The sequence below is a fragment of the Cetorhinus maximus genome, chromosome 8 (assembly GCF_964194155.1).
Source record: "Cetorhinus maximus chromosome 8, sCetMax3.hap1.1, whole genome shotgun sequence".
NCBI lineage: Eukaryota > Metazoa > Chordata > Chondrichthyes > Lamniformes > Cetorhinidae > Cetorhinus > Cetorhinus maximus.
The window spans coordinates 92,611,547-92,632,241 of NC_135886.1; the positions used below are offsets into that span (position 1 = coordinate 92,611,547).

General features: G+C 41.8%; 1 protein-coding gene across 7 annotated transcripts in view; it reads left to right on the forward strand.

Moving 5' to 3' along the window:
* Window positions 1-20,695, forward strand: part of diaph2 (diaphanous-related formin 2) — an 855,920-nt gene that overhangs the window by 304,517 nt on the left and 530,708 nt on the right. For all 7 annotated transcript variants that reach the window (XM_078547238.1, XM_078547236.1, XM_078547234.1 and 4 more), the window contains one exon: window positions 10,088-10,429. In XM_078547238.1, coding sequence (XP_078403364.1) covers window positions 10,088-10,429 — 342 coding nt within the window. The remainder of the gene's footprint in view (window positions 1-10,087; window positions 10,430-20,695) is intronic.

The following is a 20,695-nucleotide window of genomic DNA, read 5'->3' on the forward strand; positions in this document are numbered from 1 at the left end:
GAACTTGAACATCTCTATCAAATTTCCTCTTAATCTTCAGCCCCAGCTTCTCCAATCTGTCTTTGTAATTGAAGTCCCTCATCCCTGGAGCAATTCTTTTCTGTACCGTTTCTAATGCCTTCACATTCTTAAAGTGTGGAGCTCAGAATTGGACACCGTACTTCATATGAGGCCAAATCAGTGTTCTACATAGGTTTATCATAACTTTCTTGCTTTTGCACTGTTATGCTTTTATTTATAAAGCCTAGGATCCCATATGCTTTATTAATTGCTTTCTAAATCTGCCCTGTTACACTTGACAATTTGTTTTTCAACAGGTCCCTCTGCTCTTGCACCCCTTTTAGAATTGTACCCTCTCTTTTATATTGCTTTTCTCCATTCTTCCTACCAAAATTAATTTCATTTGCCACTTGTCCACCCATTCTACCAACTTATGTCCTTTTGAGGTTTATCATTACCCCCCTCGCACTTCACAATACTTCCAAGTTTTCAGCATATTTTGTAATTCCACCCTGTAAACCCAAGTCATTAATATATGTCAGGAGAAACGGTGGTCCTAAAACTAACCCCTGAAGAATCCCACTATATATCATCCTTCAGTCCGAAAAAGCAACCATTTACCACCACACTCTGTTTCCTGTCAACCAAACAACTTTGTATCCATGCTGCAACTGTTTCTTTTTATTCCATGGGCTTTAACCTTGCTGACACTTTACCCATGTACACCATGTCAAATATAATACTCTCATCAGCCTTCTCTGTTACCGCATCAAAAAACTTGTGCACGTTAGTTAATCATGATTTGTCCTTAACAAATCTGTACTGGTTTTCCTTAAATAGTCAGCATTTGTCCATGAACTGTTGCTTTTTAAAAGCTTCCCCTCCACCTTGGTTAAACTGACTGGCCTGTAGTTGCCTCGGCTTATCCTTGCACCCTTTGTTGAACAAGAATGCACCATTTGCAGTTCTGTAGCCCTCTGCTACCGCCACATATTTAAGGAGGATTGGAAGATTATGGCCAGTACTTCCATAATTTCCACCTGTTATGATCCCGTAAACACCAATAATTGTAAACAAGAGTTTTGAATTCCCAGTGACCAACTTAATGATACTCTCAACAAGATTTCATGTTTTAACACTCCTACTGTAACAAACAAACTAAAGCAACAGAGCTAAACACACTTAGTGACTAACTAGTACTCTAAACAACAGGAATGACATCCTCTTTAACTTTTTAACATGACTGAAAACCTTACACCACAGTTATATTTTGTCTCGCTCTCCACAGAATAGCAGTTTTCACAAGAACCAATCCAACATCACTCAGCTTCTATGGGTTAGCTTTTCCCCATATCACTGAGTCATAACATCGAGTGACCATTAAAAGACACTTTTCTCAATTTTTGGAGAAGTTCCAAACCAACTACCAGCAGTCAGATATTCTCTCAAGAATTTTTTCCTGACCATGCTAGGGCAACTCTTCCGGAGTCTTTAGAATTCAACCGGAAGTGCCTTGTAGATCAGAGACTGTTCTTCCTCCAGCATTCTGCTCCCCTAGCTCGCAAAGGACTCGCAACTTCTTCTCTCTACTGACCATATCAGCGGTAGCCTTTGTCTCTCTGAGACCTCCCTCCCTCTCTCTTTCTGTCCAATATCTCAGACTGAAAATCTATCCACAGTCAACTTAGCTGTTCTTGGCTTTGTTTTCATGTAAATGTTTTACACTTTGCTCTCAGTAAGCCTCACCCTGGGCCTCCCTGTCCCCCCACAGTAACCGTGCACCCATGCTTGTGGCGGCCAGAATTCGGAACTGATCACATGACTCTCTTTACTATCCCATTTTACTTGGAATTAAAGAAACACTCCCAAAACATAATTACCTTATAAAACCTCTCATTTATAACACACCGTTCATTCCTTTAGTATGCTTGGATGCATGACATCTGATCCAAGTGACTTATTATCTCTAAGTACATCCAGCCTATTTCATATCTCCTCTCTATCAATTTTTAGTCTTTCCAATGTCTCAGCTACCTTTTTCACTATAATTTGTGCAGCACCTTCTTCCTTAGTAAAGATGCAAAGTACCTATTTAGTAACACAGTCATGTTCCTGTCCTCCATTTGTAAATCCCCTTTTTGGTCCTTAATCAGCTTCATTCCTCCTTTTGCCACCATTTTACTACTTATATGCCAGTAGAAGACTTTTGGATTCCCTTTTATGTTAGGTGCCAGTTCTTCACATTCTCTTTTTGCGATTCTCATTTATTTTCTCACTTTCATTCTAAGCTTCCTATAATCAGCCTGGTTCTCAATTGTCTTATCCACCTGACATCTGTCATACGCATCCTTTCTCAGCTCCATCTCTACTCCTTGTCATCCAAGGAGCTCTGAATTTATTTGTCCTACCTTTCCCTCTTGTGGGGATGTACCTAGACTGTACTCAAACTATATCATTCTTAAAGGCAGCCGATTGTCCTTTTACAGTTTTGCTTTCCAATCATTGATTGCAATTTATCTAGATCAAATCTGTTCTCACCCCATTGAATTATTTTCACTCTGGATTATTCCATGTCCTTTTCCATAGCCTATCTAAATCATGATCACCGTCTTCTAAATGTTCCCTTACTGACACTTGATCTACTTGATCCAGCTCATTCTCAAGAGCCAAATCCAACAGTGTCTCCTTCCTCATTGAGCCAGCAGCATACTATTCGAGAATTTTTTCCTGATGTTATGGCACAGCCGATGGGAAATGCTGAGCTGCTCAAATCCCAAAGGGAAACTTGAAACAACTGCCACAATTGTTTTGCAATTTGTATAAATTTCGAGATGTGTGCCTTGAATTAAGTAGTAATAAGACCACCGAGTTTTTTGGTTTCTTACAAAACTAAATTAAACCTTTATTAATAGAAGAAATAATTTTAAGCACACAGGCAGATCTACAAATCCCCGATTTAATCTAACTCCCCATTACACTTTCGTTAAGGCAACAGCAAGACACAGATTTTAAAAGACCCAGGCACAAAACACAACACCCTGAACAATCCAATTCAAAGTGAGTTTACTTAACTTCAGATCTTTGTAGACGGCAACTTGAGGCTTAGATGCTGGAGGTTTTTTCACATTTATTAGATCTTAGAATGCCTTCCCTTGCACACAGCCTTCTCTCCTTTATCCATATTTTCCTCTTTGAATGCAAATTTTCATTGTTTCACTGTCTTTGGACTTTACCTCCCTGATGATAAAAATCTCTCATAGTACCAATTTTAGAGGTAATCTTCAGGAAAAATATACACACTGGGCAGAATTTTACAGCAGTGGGATTTTACGTTCACGCTGAAGTAAATATGGTGTATAATGGCTCGCCGCATTTTATGGCCCCTTCCCTGCCGAAACGGGGCCGTAAAATTCTGCCCACTGTTCCTGAACTTCTCCTGGCTCGGTGTAATATTTTACTCCTCCTTTGAAATAAATCTAGTCTGGTTTATTTAAAAATGCAAATGTTCCCTTTACACCTACTTTTACCTACTTAAGATTTCAAACCTAGCTTATCTTCTGTTACGTCAAAGCTTTCAGATCAGCTGCCTTTAATTCAATTAAATCACACATAGAGAGACATAGGACAGAATATTACGCTTAGCATGCGGGCACGCGCCTGACATGCCTGAGTGTAAAATGATGCGTGATGCCCAACGTCATCGCGTTCTCGCGCGATATTTCATTTGGCAGGCGCATGCCAGATTGGCTGTGCACCCGCCAATAATTAAAAGGCCTATTCAGACCATTAACAACCTCATTAACTTGAAATTTACGCTGCCCGTCCAACCTAACAGTTGGCGGGCAGGTGAAGGCCAACCAGCCTTTACATTTTTTTAGGAGACCTCATCCACGAGCGGGATGAGGTTTCCTAAAGCTAATACGAATTAAATAAAAACTTTATTTTGGAATTAAAAACATGGGGACATGTATTATTACATTTTTACTGTCTTTATTGATTTTTTAAAAAAAGTGCTTCAATCTCCCTGAGGCAGCTCCGTGAAGTGATCTTTCGCGCGCATCCGCGAACTGTGTGCCAGGCCTGCTCTCCCTCCTCCCCCCTCCCCCACAGGCAGCGCTCAGCGCTGCCGCTTGCGATCCACTCAGGGCGGGCCTTAATTGGCTTTCCGACCGCCCATGCCGCCCGCGCCAAGCAACCCGCCTAGGGCAAAATCCTGCCCGTAGACACAGACCCCACTACTACTCTACAATAAATGAGAATTATTGTATCTCGCTGACACTTAATACACTTAAACTCTTACCCGACCCCAACCACCACTCTTTGCCCTTTACTACCATTCCAGTCTATATTAGTATACTTCAAGTCCCCATTATAACTACTTCATAATTCTTGGACGTCTCTGTAATTTCTTTGAAATTAGCTCTTCTATATCTTTCCCACTAGTTTGTGGCCTATAGGCTACACCCAGAAAGGTATTGGTACCTCTACTGTTCTTTACAGTAACTGGTAGATTCTGCTCTTGACCCCCTTTAGGACATTTTCGCTCTTCAGCACTTCTCCTTAATCAATACTCCTACCTCTCCTCCTTTCTTTCCTTCTCGATCTTTCTTGAGCACCTTGAATCCAGGAATGTTTATAGAGTCATAGAGTCATAGACGTTTACAGCACAGAAAAAGGCCTTTCGGCCCAACATGTTTGCGCCGGTCAAACTAGTACCTAACAATTCTAATCCCATTTTCCAGCACTGGGCCCATAGCCTTGTATGCCTCGGCATCACAAGTGAACATCCAAATACTTCTTAAATGTTGAGGGTTTCTGCCTCTACCACCCTTTCAGGCAGCAAGTTCTAGATTCCCACCACCCTCTGTGAAAAAATTCTTCCTCATGCCCCCTCTATATCTCCTGCCCCTTACTTTAAATCTATTTATTGAAAAATCCTGTTTATTGATCCCTCCACCAACGGGGAAAGTTCCTTCCTGTCTACCCTATCTATGCCCCTCATAACTTTATACACCTCAATCATGTCCCCCATCAATCTCCTCTGCTCCAGGGAAAATAACCCCAGCCTATCCAATGTCTCCTCATAACTAAAACTCTCCAGTCCAGGCAACATCTTGGTAAATCTCCTCTGCACTCTCTCTCAAGTGCAATCACATCCTTCCTATAACACAGATTCCAGAACTGCACGCAATACTCTAGCTGTAGCCTAACCAGCGTTTTATACAGTTCCAGCATAACCTCCCTGCTCTTATATTATATGCCTTGGCTAATAAGGGCAGGTATCCTATATGCCTTCATAACCACCTTATCTTCCTGTCCCGCCACCTTAAGGGACCGGTGGACATGCACACCAAGGTCCCTCTGATCCTCGGTACTTCCCAGGGTCCTACCATTCATCGTGCATTCCCGTGCCTTGTTTGTCCTGCCCAAGTGCTTCACCTCACACTTATTTTTTTTATTTGAAGTGTACATATTGTTGTAATGTAGGAAATGCAGCAGTTACTTGGCACACAGCAAGGTCTCAAAAAACAATATGAACAACTAGATTATTTGTTCCAGTGACATTGCTTGACCGACAAATAGAACTCCCTTCCTCTTATTTGAAATAGTGCCACCAGATTCACTTGTTTTCACTTGTCCTGGCATTGGGAACCTCTGTGCCCTGAATCATTACCTCAAACTTACCGAACATAATTAATTCTGATTCAGCAACATCTTCTGGGCCTCCTGGCTTCTCTCCACCCACCCCCTAATTTCGGCCTGATAAGAGTTAGATGAGTGCGGAGATGTCTCTTCATTAGTAATTCAGCGGGGGTAATACTTATGGTCGTGTGTGGCGTCATCCAGTATGCGAACAGGAATCTTGACAATCTAGTGCTGATGGAATTCCCGTCCAGTTTTTTCATCCTGGACTTAAAAGTTTGGACTGTCCGTTCAGCCAAACTATTAGAAGTGGGGTGGTAAGGCGAGGGTTGTAAACCTGTGGAACTCCCCGCTGGTAAATGCAGTCCCGTTGTCTGACACGAGCACCTCTGGTAACCCGTGAATTCAAAACTCTGTCGCAAACGGTCTATGGTGGCAGCAGATGTGAAGTACCCTGTCCTTCCCTTATTTGAGCCAGATCTCTGTTAGTGCCACAAAATCGTATTCACATATGTGTATCTGCGTGCAGCTCACCAACCTTGTTTGTCACACTCTGCATTTACATACGTGTGCAATAAACCTAATTTAAAACTGATTACTTTCCTTTTTACGCTGACCCCACCTAATACTTCTCTATTACTTATTCTTAGTGTTGTCTGTCCCTCCCAATCCTCTGTGCAACTTGAATTGCCATCTATTATTACCACTTGGTCCCCACAGCCCTGACAAGTTAGTTTAAACCCTCCCCAGTAGTACTAGCAAATCACCCTGCAAGGATTGTTTCTGGCTCCATTCAGGTGCAACCCATTTGGCCTGTACACATCCCATCTCCTCCAGAACAAGACCCAATGTCTCAGAAATCTAAAGCCCTTCCTCTTGCATCATCTCTGGAGCCACACATTTATCTGTTCTATCTTCCTATTTCTACGTTCAGGTGCATGGCACCTGGAGTAATCTGGAGATTATGAGCTTTGAGGTCCTGCTTGCTTTCCTAGCTCCCTAAACTCGGCCTAAAGCAATTCATCCTTCTTTCTACTTATGCCATTGTTACCGATATGGACCATGACCCCAGGCTGTTCACTCTTCCCCCTCAAGAGTACGCTGCAGCTGCTCAGTAACATTCTTGACCCTGGCGCCAGGGAGGCAACATACCACCCTGGACTCATGACTGCAGAAATGCCTATATGTTAGATACCCTATCACTATTGATTGCCTAATCTTCCCCCTGTTCACTCCCTCCCCCCAACAGTTGAGCCAGCCATGGTGCCATGGACTTCCCTCTAGCACCACTCCCCAGATGAACCATCACTGTCACCAGTATTCAGAAAGGAATACTGAATGGAGAGTGAAAGGCACTTGGATCTCCTGCACTACATGCCTGATCCTCTTGACTGCTTGGAGGTCACCCATTTCAAGCCTGCATACCCTTAAGTTGTGGAGTAACCACATTCAAAAATATGCCATTCGTGAAACTCCCAGCCTCGCAGATGTAGCACAGTAATGCTAACTACTATTCTAACTCCAGGAGAGATGAGAATCAGTCTTAAGATTAGAGATGGGCCATTCAGGCATGAAATCCGGAAACCATCTTTCATACAAAGAATAGTAGAAATCTGAAATTGAGTGTTCAGAACTGAGAGATGTTTCATGGGGTTAAGGGTATCAACAGATATAGAGCAAAGGCAGGTCAATGAAGTTGAAGTACCTGATCAGCCAGGATACAGTTGAATGGTGGAGCATATTTGAAGGGTTGAATAGCCTACTCCTGTTCAAATTTTCCCAGTGAAAGTAAAGGAGAAGAGAGAGATGAAAATGAAAGGGGTGAGAGAAAAGGTCTTCAGACTTTCCCAAGATCTTCTGGGTGGCCTCATTAATTCTCTGACAACTGCAGTTTTGAGCAATATATTTTATACTTGATTGCTGCTTTTTTTTTATGAGTATCAAATATTGCTTACACCACTGAGCATAGGAAACATGCACACGATTTAAAAGAGATGTGGATGTGCGTTGCATAGTTTTTTTAACCTTTGGGATAAAATGTGCGGGAAAAGAACAAGTGCAGAAAATGCCTAATGAAGGAAATAACTTAAGAATGAAGGAAATGACAATTGTATTTTGGGGAGACCAGAAAAATTAATTTTCATCTGTTTAAACCAGTAACTAAATAAATAAATTCTGATGATGTTTGGTTCAAAGCAAAGGGACCAATTCATTTGATTAGCTCTGTGGTCGTAAAACTAGAACCTTTGCATAGTGAATTTTTTTAAAAATGCATTATCTAGATTTAGGGATCCTTATCTCTCATCACATAATGCAAGATATGCTAAGATTGCATTCAGTGATCTTCCAGATTGAAATTACATTTCAGAAAGGCGGGAGAGCTGTCACACAAATATACTGGTACATAATCCTTTGCTTTTGGCTTATCTATCTTTGACAAAAATACTGTTGCTAACTTGTAATAGAAATACTTGCTTAGGGGTACATTATGTTAATCAGGATCATAAATGAACATTCTCTTGGTAACACGTGTTACCAGCAGAATACTTTTAAAAGCTGAAATGCAAGATTGACTTGCTACAGTGTTGACCTCTGCTGCAATCAATCAATGTCTGGGCATGGTTTGTAATGCTTATCAAATACATGATACCTGAACTGACACAAATAATCTTTCAAACTTCAATGCTCTAGGGAAATTCTTTTAAAAATTAATTCAAAAAAAACCCCTTCACATTGTATTCAGTTGCCTTTAACTGAAACCTTCTCTCTTGTACTTAATGAGAAGTAATATGGTTTAAATAAAACATTCACTGTGTGAAAGCAAATAAAGCATGCACATGAATGCAGATGGCATTTAGATCAATTGTAATGTTCCTATTGCCATCTTTTAGATCAAATGAGTAATTTGAAAAGTGCTAAAGAATGCATCAGCTTTCTACACCCTGGGGCTCTAATTTTCGATTAAACTACCTGACTAACCATCAGGTCTCATGGATTTTTTTTCCATTTGCTTTGAAGTGGGATCCAGAAAGAGAAAGTCAGGCATAAATGACAACAACAGCAACATCACTATTGAGTTTCTCAGAGATATAGATGAACCAGCATTCCACTCTTAAGTACCCACAATGATATTGTGGCAATATTTAGCTGGAAGATGTATTTTGGTAAGCTATTCAACTATTAGGATCCTCATAGTTAAACCTAATTTTATTCTCATCTGCAGACCAGTCATCACAGCTGAGCCTAGTCCTGCCAGTTAAAGTTCATGTGCATTTCCTGTATGTGTTCCTGATTTTGTAGTGATTTAGGATCTAGAACTCTGGCTCATTATTCCATGCCCTAAAATAGAGACACTGAGACCAATTGTAATGTTCCTAGTGCCATCCCCAGCAGGCCATCTGTAACTTGTTCTTATGTTTTGCTTTCACAGAGTGCTGACTGTTGTTTTACTATTAACACATTCTGCTATCTTACCTTTATACCACTATTAGCACATTCTTTAGTCTTTTACTCTATCATTAACACAACCTTTGTCTTGTGTTCATGACATCTTTGGCAAATCTCTCCTGACCTCCCACCTATCCCTAACCTTCTATTTTGCTCCACCTGTTCCATCTCCCCACCAGCTCTTTAACTGTACGAAATCCATCAAATTCATACCTCTCTTCAGCTCTGAAGAAGGCATACAGACTTGAAACATTAACTCTGTTCCTCTCGTCACAGATGCTGTCAGACCTGCTGAGCTTTTCCAGCATTTTCTGTTTTTGTTTCAGCTTCCCAGCATCTGCAGTATTTTGCATTTATTTTACATTTCTACTTCCCTTCAGTTTTGAAGAAATCACATTTGACTCAAAACATGAACTCTGTTTCTCTCTCCAAAGATGCTAACAGACCTGCTGAGTATTTCCAGTACTTTCTGGTTTTATCATTGACTGAGCTTATTGGACTTTTGGTTAAGCACAATAAACTTATTTGAATTCAGGGCTGAAGTAAGGAGAGCGAGGACTCGGTCTTCAGTACTTACATGTAATTATCAAGTACTGTATCAATCCAAAGTGACCTCAGGAGTGGCTGTAGCAGTTCTTTTGTACTTGAATGCTAAACTGTATAAATGGGATAAATTGTTTAATAAAATATTGAATTAATGGGTACTGTACTCGATAATGATTTTTAGCACAGTAGACAATATATGTTATCGTCCAATCACAGCTGATTGTCACACTGCTAATGTATATGTAATGTTTAAAATCTACTTAAGATTCAAAATGTTTTGTGCAAATTTTGTTTGAATCGATGATTGACCCGTGGTTTATCTATTCACCCTATATTTCTCATTCATTCACATGAGCTATGATCTCATTAGTGCTTTAGTTGCACATCTTATTTTTGTGAGCTTTTATGTATCTTTATGATAGTAACTATGTTATTTTAATTATTTTTGCAGCGGAAAGCAGCACCTTTGCCTTCTGGTGTCCCTCCAACCCCACCACCTCCTCCTCTTGGTGGAATTCCAGCCCCACCTCCCCTCCCAGGAGGCATTCCTCCTCCCCCTCCTCCACCTCCCCTTCCAGGTTGTGGACCACCACCACCTCCTCCACTTCCTGGTGGCCCAGGGATACCACCACCACCACCACCACCACCACCGCCTTTTGGGGGTCCACCTCCCCCACCATCGTGTAGGGGTGCACCGCCTCGTTTGGGAGCTCCTGCAGTGTTGCCGCATGGACTACAGCCGAAAAAGCAATACAATCCAGAAGCTCCATTGCGAAGAGCCAACTGGTCTAAGGTGAGCATTTGTTGAATGAAAGTGTATTTCTTCCCATGTCAAATATCGTTTCTTGGATGCTTTAGCTTTTGATGCTAAACAACTTGCCTGAAAGATTACTGTTGCAGGTAGCTTTTGTTTCATGAAATAACCTTTGCTCAAAATTGCAAATGCTCAAAGCAGACTACATGTGTAATCTAAATGTTCCAAGTGTAGGGGAAGGAATTATTCTAAATAATGAAAAGCTCAGGTTTCCAATATGTTCAAATTCCTCTTCTCTCTTGTTCCTGTTATACAGTCATCCCACCTTCCATTTCTCCCTTATCACGCTTTGCCCACACTAATCTCTACCTGAACCCATCACTAATCCAAAACAAAAAAAAATTGCTGGAAAAACTCAGCAAAAATTGCTGGACGTCTGCCTTATGATTCTAATGTCGCTATATCTGGAATGTAGCCCCCTCGAATAAGATCTACACAACCAGTCCCACATCTCCAACTTTAATATCCTTGTTGCCAGCAAAATCTTCATCCTCCACCAGGCATCTCAACATATGAAGAGCTCATTGATTTCCTTATCTGCAAAGTGGAGGCCAAACTTCAGCTGCGTTGCATCTTATCCTTTCCCTTTACTACCAAGTTAATTCATCCCTAGTCATTTGGCCCTTTCTTATTCTGACCCTACCCTCTTATATTTTTCCCTGGATTCCTACTCCCTTGAGCCCATTCCCACTAAACTCATAACCATCCAACTTCCTTTCTTGGAACTCAAGCCACCTAAGATTGTAAGTAATTCCTTTTTCTCAGACAGTCCATCTCCCTTTCAAAACTACCACCTATTTCCATCTCTTCAAAAAATCTCCCCATGATCTGTATGTTACTAACAAGCACCCAACTCTAAACACCTTGCCCTCACCAAAATCATTGAATACGCTTGCCTGAACCATTGCTCATCTCTTCCACAGGTCTCTGTTTGAATTCCTTCAATCCGGTTTCTGCCCTTTAACAACATCAAAATGGCTGTAACCAAATTCATTAATGTTATTCTTTGAGACAGTGACCATCGTGCATTTTCCCTCCACGATCCCTCTATAGCCTTCGATTAGGGCCAGAATGAGCTTTCCACGTGTATTCTTTTGACACCCAAATCCATCTCTCTCAATCCTTCGACTGCGTCTGTGCTGTTGGACTGATTGTCTGATATTTTGCCTTGGATGAGCCACAGTCTCTTCTATTTAAAACATTTGGATATTGACGCCTTTGTATTTGGCTGCCACCATGAACTGCGTGCTTTTTCCACTGGCTTTACCCCTTCCGTAAACACTGTCAGAATCTGAATCTGTATGAAGCTTGTTATTCCCTAGCTAGACTTCTGACACAATTTCTTGTCCCTCACCAAGTCAACCCGATCCATTTATTCGTCAATGCTACTACTTCCATCTATCTGCTGCTGAAACTCTCGTTCATACCTTTGTCACCTGTAGACTTGGTTATCGCAATTGCTGGCATACCATCCTTCAAAAACATCAGCCCACCCAAAACTCTGCTGCCGTATCCTATCCTGTACCATTTCTATCCTTGTTGACCTGCATTGGTTCCCCAGTACTCCAAATATACAGTTCTGTGTCTTTTGCTTAAATCCTTCAACGGTATCACTTTTTCCTATTCTGCAAAGTATTCCCCATCCAACTCTTCAACTGTCAATTGGTGACTCTATTTTCAGATGTCTAGGTGCTACATTTTGGGATTCTTCCACCCAGCACTTCAGTATCTGCCTCCCTTTTCTCCTTTAAGCATCTTTTTAAAATTCATCTCTTTGACCAAACTATTACACACATCTCTTAATAACTCCTACTCCTTTTTGTTCTCTGGATTTTGGTACCTGTCAACTTGTATTTTGAGAAACATAAATTGAAAAAAGTCAGAAGAGTGGGATTAATTTGATAGCTGTAGCAAAGAGTTGATATAGGAAAGATGAGCCAAATAGCTGCCTCTTGTGCTGAATGATTCTATGAATCCACACAAACCCTTAACCTGCTTGCTTAAAATCTCACTAAGGGACTATCTGGGGATTTACACCACGCCGTGAGTGATTGATGCCCCAGTTGACTCATAGCATGATTTTATATCACCTAGTTTAGACTGAATTTACGTTCATATTGTCTACCCTCAATTGGGATCCCACAACTTACTGAGACTTTCCAAATCGTGCAAGATGAAGTCGGACAGCAAATCATGCACCATAAGTATTTATTGATTAGTAGATCACAACTTAAAGATAAACATTGAATAACAAGAAATTAAAGGATGTGAATAGATGCAGTCAGGGCCATCTAGCAACTTGTACAACAAATAATTAATGGATAGAGTTACTGGATAAAATGAACAACAGCACATCAGTGTATCATGGTAATTTAGCATTAGTGGGACATGTGTATTAAATTAGAATTCTGTGCAAGACTACTAGAAATTGGGAAGGTTAAATTGGGGTTACATCCCCAGATAACTTTTTAAAATTTCTTTCATAGGATGTGGGCGTCACTGGCTAGGCCAGCATTTATTGCTGGACCCTAATTGCCCTTGAGAAGGTGGTGAGCCACCTTGAACCGCTGCAGTCCCTGTGGTGTAGGTACACCCACAGTGCTGTTAGGAGAAGTTAACAGTATTAGATATTAAAAATTACTAAGAAATTAACAGCATTAGGTAGCCAGTTTTTTGGATAGATTAATGTCTAGATGCATATTTTCAGAGCTTGAAAGGCCAAGTCTGCAAGTGATGTGTTTGAGTGCATCTCTTCCCTTTTGTGGGGCAGATTTTTGAGCTTGGAAGCAAAACCCTGGAGCTTTAAGCTGTTGAGGCAGGGTTATCTGTTCCACTTGAAACTTCAATTTTGGTTGACCCCACTAATGTACGTGTGTCACTATCTGTGACTTACCTATGCCTGTAACTGACTACCATAGACATACATTTTAACTTCCAGAAGCTGTGGGATAATTTTCCCAGCCCCTTGGAGGCAGGTTTAGAGACAGCGGGGCTGGGAAAGTTTTTTTAAAGAAGTGCATTAAGCTGGCTTCCTAATATTCTTCTGCTTCTGGCTGCTTTTCCCAGTGGGGCCTGCATGCTTGGGAGGCAATCTGCCCAGCAGCAGAGTGCCAAGTAAGGCCATTATGGCACCAATTAACTGGCATTTTCCTAAGGCATTGGCAGTTTGCCGGAGGCGCATGAGACTCCCACTGTGTCTACAGCTTGTTTCCTTGCAGGAGGTCGGAGCACTATGAACGTGCAGTTATCTTTAAATGAGCATATATGGTTTCATTCAGCACATCTGCAGGCAAATTCTTTCAAGTGGAAACATTTTCCCTGTCGCTAGATCTACCTGATAGTTCTATGTGTAAGGCTTTGTCTGCTGGTTCCAGCATTAGTAGCATGCCTCAATCTTGTCTGCCTTCTCCCTCTCCATTCACCTGAGCAGTACACACCATTCTTATTGGGGATGCTGGCCACCCTTCCGTCCTGCTGCTCTGATTGACCCTCCCATTTCCTGTGCCCTCACACTGTCCCTAATTGGTTGGCACTCCTGGAGGTAACTTCTTAAGTGACTGCCTACGGGAAGATCGCACCCAATGTCTCACACTCATTCTTCCAGGTCCCCGACCTGGAGTTCATGCTCACAGTGGGATTGCTACACCAGCGGGCAAATCAGCCCATTTTGTGTCCTGAAGTACCTTTACACATCTGGTAGGTATAGACTACCTATGGGAGAAGATGGAGAATCTTCCAGCTACAGAGAGAAGCTAAGAGAATAAATGAGATAAAGACTGTTACTCTATAATTAACTGGAGGTTTGCATGCGCCCTATTTTTTATATGTGAAATTCAAAAGAAGCTTTTTGCATTCAACTGATCAATTTGAGTGCTGTGTGTCTTAGAGGTTTTCACCCCTATTGTTGATCATTTGTCAGTACATTTGCTGAGAAATCTAATTTAGTGAAACATGGGATTTCTCAGACTGACCCCATTTTATAATCCCTCTTACCTAACCATTTTCTACTTCTCAAGGGTCTCATAAAAATATGGTAGAATGTGATATCTTTATGTAGATGTCCTTCACTGGCTGTGATTCCCTTCTAAATGGCTTTCTGACACTGTTAACGAATATCTTGACTGCACAAACCTTTATTGCTTTTACCTTCGAAAATTTTAAGGATTGATTAGCTGTGAGAGTCTTTTGTTAGTTAAAAGCCTCGCTGTTTGATCTATTGTATTTTCACAGTAATTTCCCAGCATTCTGTTCCACTACTACCTCCGTCTTGAATTGACATTTTAAGCTAAAATTCCATTTGGGCCCATAATTCAGGCAATTTGCAGGATAATTTTTTCTCTAGCTCCATGCTGTACTCTTCTTTCAACTTCTGTGCAGCACCTTGGGACAAATTTTTCCTTTGTTAAAGATGTAATGTAAAGGCAAGTTGTTGCATGTCATTGAATTTAAATGAAAATATGATACCGCAGCCTTTTGGAAACTTGCTGTTACTGATGATTGTTCCTTCACTGACCCATGGCAGCAAACTGGGGAAAAAAAAAATCATGTTGCGTTTTGACTAATGTCTTGTAATCCTATTGTAAAGAGGGACTATTTTAGATAAATTCCAGAAACCTGCTTGGATTTTGGAAAATCACTTATATTGAGTGAAGTGGTAAAATACCCATGAATGAATGCTATTTGAAGTACAGAGCCAAGTGATATAAATAAGTTAAAAGGAGTTGTGGAATACAAAAATCTGAAATGTATATTAATTTGTTGTGGTCATGTCTCTAAATCGAACGGATCAGAGCTTCATTACATTTGGTGTTACGTGGATTATGTGAGTTTCAATCTAAATGCCTAGTTTTTGCTTCACACATCTGTTTACATGGGTTGTATTTTAAAAGTGTGTATTGTATTTTGTGTTGTTTCAGTGATATGCTTTGCATTTTGCTGATTTCTAGGATTAAGCAGCTCCTTAATATGGTTTCAGATGGATTTTAAAATCATACCCTCTGTTAAAGTGTTTGTTACTTTTTCTCACTCCAGTAGTGATGACATCAGAAGTTTTGTTTGTGACCACAAAAGATTGACAAAGTAAACTTTGTAACTGCAATGAAAAATACATTTTTAAAACCCTTTTGACATCAGATTTACATGGATCTTAGTCGAATTATGAATCTATGACAGTGATTACAAAGCAGTAATCTTATCAAGACATTATGATAAATTTCCTTGTCAAAATGTTATACAAAACAAAATCAGAATATAGTTTCAGATGAAGAAAACCCTTAAATTCTTTGGATCTCTTCCTTCTTGAATTAATTTGGTTCGCATTCTAGCATCCAACTGTTTCTTACACGGATTAAGTGCTCTGCACCAGCTTCAATCTACAATCTACATTTCTGGCAACCTATTTTAAGTGTTCTTCATCCTCTGTTCAGATAAATATTTCTGGTGTCTATCCTAAATTTTATCTTGATCATTAGCCTTTGTTCTTTTATCCTACTGCCCTGGAGTAACTGAAAATGCTGTTTTGGGTTTACTTTCTCTGTTTTGATAAATACTTTACTTAACTCCTATGAGTTTCCTTCTGAGATTTTTTTCTCAATGCTGTCAAGCCTATCTTACAAGTTATCATTCGTTGCTGTTGTTTCCAGCATCATTGTACCTCATTGGTATTGCCCCAGAGTCTGGATGGCTCACTTTCATTGTGCCCTGAACTGAATGCACTACTCCAGGGGCAGAATTTTCTCCCTGTCGGGGGGGAAGTTGATGGACGGGCGAGTGCGGCCGTGCTTCCAATCGGAGGCACGGCGCCATTTTATGTAGGCGGTCCAATTGAGGCCCGCCCAGCGTGACGTCTGCAGGGAAGTGCTAAGCGCTCCCTGTGCGGGCTGGAGGGAATGCCTAAAATCGAGAGTGCACTCTTTCGCACATGTGCACGAAAGAACGCACTCATCTCCCTGAGGCTAAGTGCTGCCTCAGGGAGATTGGCTGTATTGTAAAAAAAAAATATTAAAAATAGAAAAGAAAATTCCCTTTTATGCCCCCTCATGTGACATTGTCACATGAGGGGGCATAAAAGGGAATTTTCTTTTCTATTTTTAATATTTTTTTTTTACAATACAGCCAATCTCCCTCAATGTCACATGAGTTGGGACATATTCATAATTTACCAAAAAACTTTATTAAAATTTTTAAAACCCTACATGAAACCTCATCCCGCCTGTGGATGAGGTTTCATGTTTTATCTACTTCCCGCTGGAGCTCCTGGACTGCCCGCCAACCTTAAGGTTGGACGGGCAGGTCTACTAATTACTTTAATTGATCTGTCAATGGCCTCAATTGGCCATTGACAGGTCGGCGGGCACGCAGCTGATTTTGCTGCGCCCCCGCCTTCCTGAAAATTTAAATGTGGCGCGGTCACTTCGGGAGTTCTGCCTGACATCACCGCGCCCACTCGCCAACGGTAAAATCCTGCCCCAGGTGTGGCCTAGACACGGCACTGAACAGCTTCAACTTTACTTCCTAGGGATTTGTAATCTACTTATTTGCCAATGTGAGCCAGCTTTTTAGTTGTCTCTGTTGCTGCCTCTCATCATTTAGATGTGGTGGACTGCGAGAGAATCAATTTCCATAGGACTGTTTGAACTTTCTTGCAGTCTCATTTTATCCCTGTCAGTGAGAGAACGTATGCATTAAAAAGCAAAATACTGCACTTGTTCAAAATCTGAAATATAAGCAGTAAAAGCTGGAAGCACTCAGCAGGTTTGGCAGCTCCAAAGCTCAATACCATCCAGGACAATGCAGTCCACTTCATTGGCACCCCATCCACCATCTTCAGTATTCACTCCCTCCACCACCAATGCACAGTGGCAGCAATGTATACCATCTACAAATGCACTGCAGCAACTCACCAAGGCTCCTTCGACAGCACCTTCCAAACCCACGACCTCTACCACTTACCCCTCCAAGCCAAACACCATTTTGGCTTGGAACTGTATTACTGTTCCTTCACTGTCGCTGGGTCAAAATCCTGGAACCCCCTTCCTAACAGCGCTGTGGGTGTTCCTACAACACATGGACTGTAGCGGTTCAAGAAGGCGGCTCACCACCACCTCTACAAGGGCAATTAGGGATGGGCAGTAAATGCTGATCTAGCCAACGACACCCGAATTCCATGAATGAATAAATAAAAACTTACCGGTGCCAAGCCCCCTGCCCTGATTTGTCCAGCATTCTCTGGCAGCATTTGGAGAGAGAAACAGAGTTAATAGATAGGATTTTCCCAGCTAGGTAGAGGTGAGTTTTAGGGGTAGAAAAGTCCCAGAAAATGATGTCTGGATTCCAACGTTATCCTGCCCTTTTTTGACTTTCCCCAGGGCAGGATCTGGGTTCTGCAGAATCTGGAGGGAGAGCAATTGAGGTGATTAAAAAGCCATTAAGTGCCTTTTCACCTCACATTCCTTCTTTCTGAACAGTGCTCAGCTTCCATGATAAGTCTGCACCTCGCCAGGGTCAACAGGTAAGTGCACACCTGGAGGAAATTCTTCAGTGAAAAGGTACCTGTCACTGGAGGAGCCCTGACACCCTACCCCGGGTCTCTGGGGCTCCTTCATGCATTCATAGAGGCACATGGAGAGTATTCCAAAACACTCCTGCCTTATGCCTTGTAGATGGTGGACAGACTTTGTGGAGTCAGGAAGTGAGTTACTTGACAGAGAATTCCCAGGCTCTGACCTGCTCTGGTAGCCGCAGTATTTATATGGCTGGTCCAGTTCAGTTTCTGGTCAATGGTAACCCCCAGGATGTTGATAGTGGGGAATTCAGTGATGGTAATGCCATTGAATGTCAAGGGGAGGTGGTTGGGTTTTCTCCTGTTTGCCCTATCTTTTGCATTGACTGCCGTTTTGCTGGGGCTCCTTTGTGCAATAGTCTGTTAACTGTGGCCTTGATGTCAAGGGCAGTGGCTCTCACCTCACCTCTTGAGTTCAGCTCTTTTGTCCATGTTTGGACCAAGGCTGTAATGAGGTCAGGAGCTGAGTAATCCTGTTGGAACCTAAACTGAGCATCAGTGAGTTAGTTATTGCTGAGTATTTGCTGTTTGATAGCACTGTCAATAACACCTTCCATCACTTTGCTGATGATTGAATGTAGACTAATGGGCCGGTAATTGACCAGGTTGGATTTGATCTGCTTTTTGAGGATGGGGCATACTTGGGTAATTTTCCACATTGCTGGGTAGATGCCAGTGTTGTAGCTGTACTGAACAGTTTGGCTAGGGGCACAGCTAGTTTGAAGCACAAGTCTTCATTGCAATTGCTGTAATGTTGTCAGGGCTCATAGCTTTTGCTGTAACCAGTGCTGTCAGCCGTTTCTTGACATCGTGTGGACTGATTCGAATTGGCTGAAGACTGGCACCTGTGATGCTGGGTATCTCAGGAGGAAGCTGAGATGGATCATCCAGTTGATACTTCTGGCTGAAGATGGTTTAACTTACCATTCAAAGGATAGCACCTTTAACAGTGCGATACTCCCTCAGTACTGCACTGGAGAGTCAGCATTGATCTTTGTGCTCAAGTCCTGGAGTGGGATTTGAACCTGGAACCTTGTGACTCAAGAGGCAAGAGTTCTCCCAGCTCAATCACAACTGATACACCCAACACCACTTTTTCTCTATCTGCTCTGAGGCCCCTCATAATTTTGAACACCTCTCTAAATCTCCTCCAGCTTTATCCTCTCTTAGGAGAACAACTTCTCCAATCTGCCTTTGTAACTGTAATCCTTCATCCCTGGAACTGTTCTCGTAAACCTTTCTGCATCCTATCTAAAGTCTTCACATCCTTCCTAAAGTGTGTAATATTTGAATTCTCCAGTCCTCTAGCATTATATTCCAGAAAGCCGGTTGGTGAAGGATGATACTGGAGCCAGTTTTCACTCTGACAAATATTTATTTAGACCAGTGCTTCCCAGACTTTTTCCCAGTGTGACCCCATTTTAATGCTTCAGACTTGGTGTGACACCAGAATTGTTGTGTGGGAGGCCTTCAGTTTTTTAAGTGGTGGGGTTTGGGCGGAGGCGGGGTCGGCAGCAAAATTAAACAAAAAAACAGAGTAATAACCTTCACTACTGTGTTATTAAAATGCCAAATTAAAACAAAACATCAGGATACAAAACTCACTGCTGGACATAGAAACTGTGCTAAGACATTTGTCCATGGTGTGACCTGAAAATTGCTGGTAATTATTGAAATGTCTCTCTTCAGCTGAGTTTCGAGTAGCACCATGCCAATTAGGAATTCAGGAGTTTTACACATGCAGGGGCTACTTCTTGGACCCACCTTCTCACCCCCAACCCTCCAATTGCACCATGTCCCCCCTCCCCCACTTATTGTCCCTCCATTCAGGATTCCCAATGAGGCTGCCTGTGGAAACTTGGTTACTCCCCTCCAATGAGCTGAGCCAGAAAAAACAAATCGGATATGTGCATCATGGAGCCGACCCCAGGAGAGAGTCTCCTCTCCATGGTTGCTTTTACGGTCTTGAACCTGTCACAACACATGGTTTGGGCAGCCCTGATTTGGAGAGTGAGACCTGACAGGCATATACCACCTAACTAAACCATTCACAGTTTCAGTAATTGTCTCTTTGTGATAAAAAAAAACTCAATTTGTGCACCTCCATCTGCATATAATTAAACACAATTGATATACAATTAAGAGGCAGCCCTCTCCCCAACCTCAGAACGATTGGAAGATTATTGCCAGTACTTCCACGATTTTCACTCTCACTTCCCTCAGTATCCTTGGATGCATCCCAAACATGCAATTACCCCCTCCATCACTATGGCTTGGTAGCATCTTTTCCTTTGGTAAAGGCTGGTGTGAAGTATTCATTTGGTACCTCAGCCATGCCCTCTGCATCAATGCATAGATTGTATTTTTGGGCCCTAACTGACTCCAACCCTGCTCTGTTCACCCTTGTACTATTTATGTGCCTTTGAAATACTTTTGGATTCCCTTTCTATGTTAGTTTTCAATCTCTTCTAATACTTTCTCTGTGCCTCTCTTATTTCCTTTTCCCTTGCCCTTCTGAACTTTCCATAGTCAGCCAGGTTGTCACTTGTATAATCAACCAGACATCTGTCACAGTACCCTTTGTTTCTGTTGCACCTTACTTTCTAACTCTTTCATCATCCAGGGAGCTCTGGCTTTGGTTGTCCTACCTTTCCCCTTTGGGAATGTACCTTGACTTCACTTGA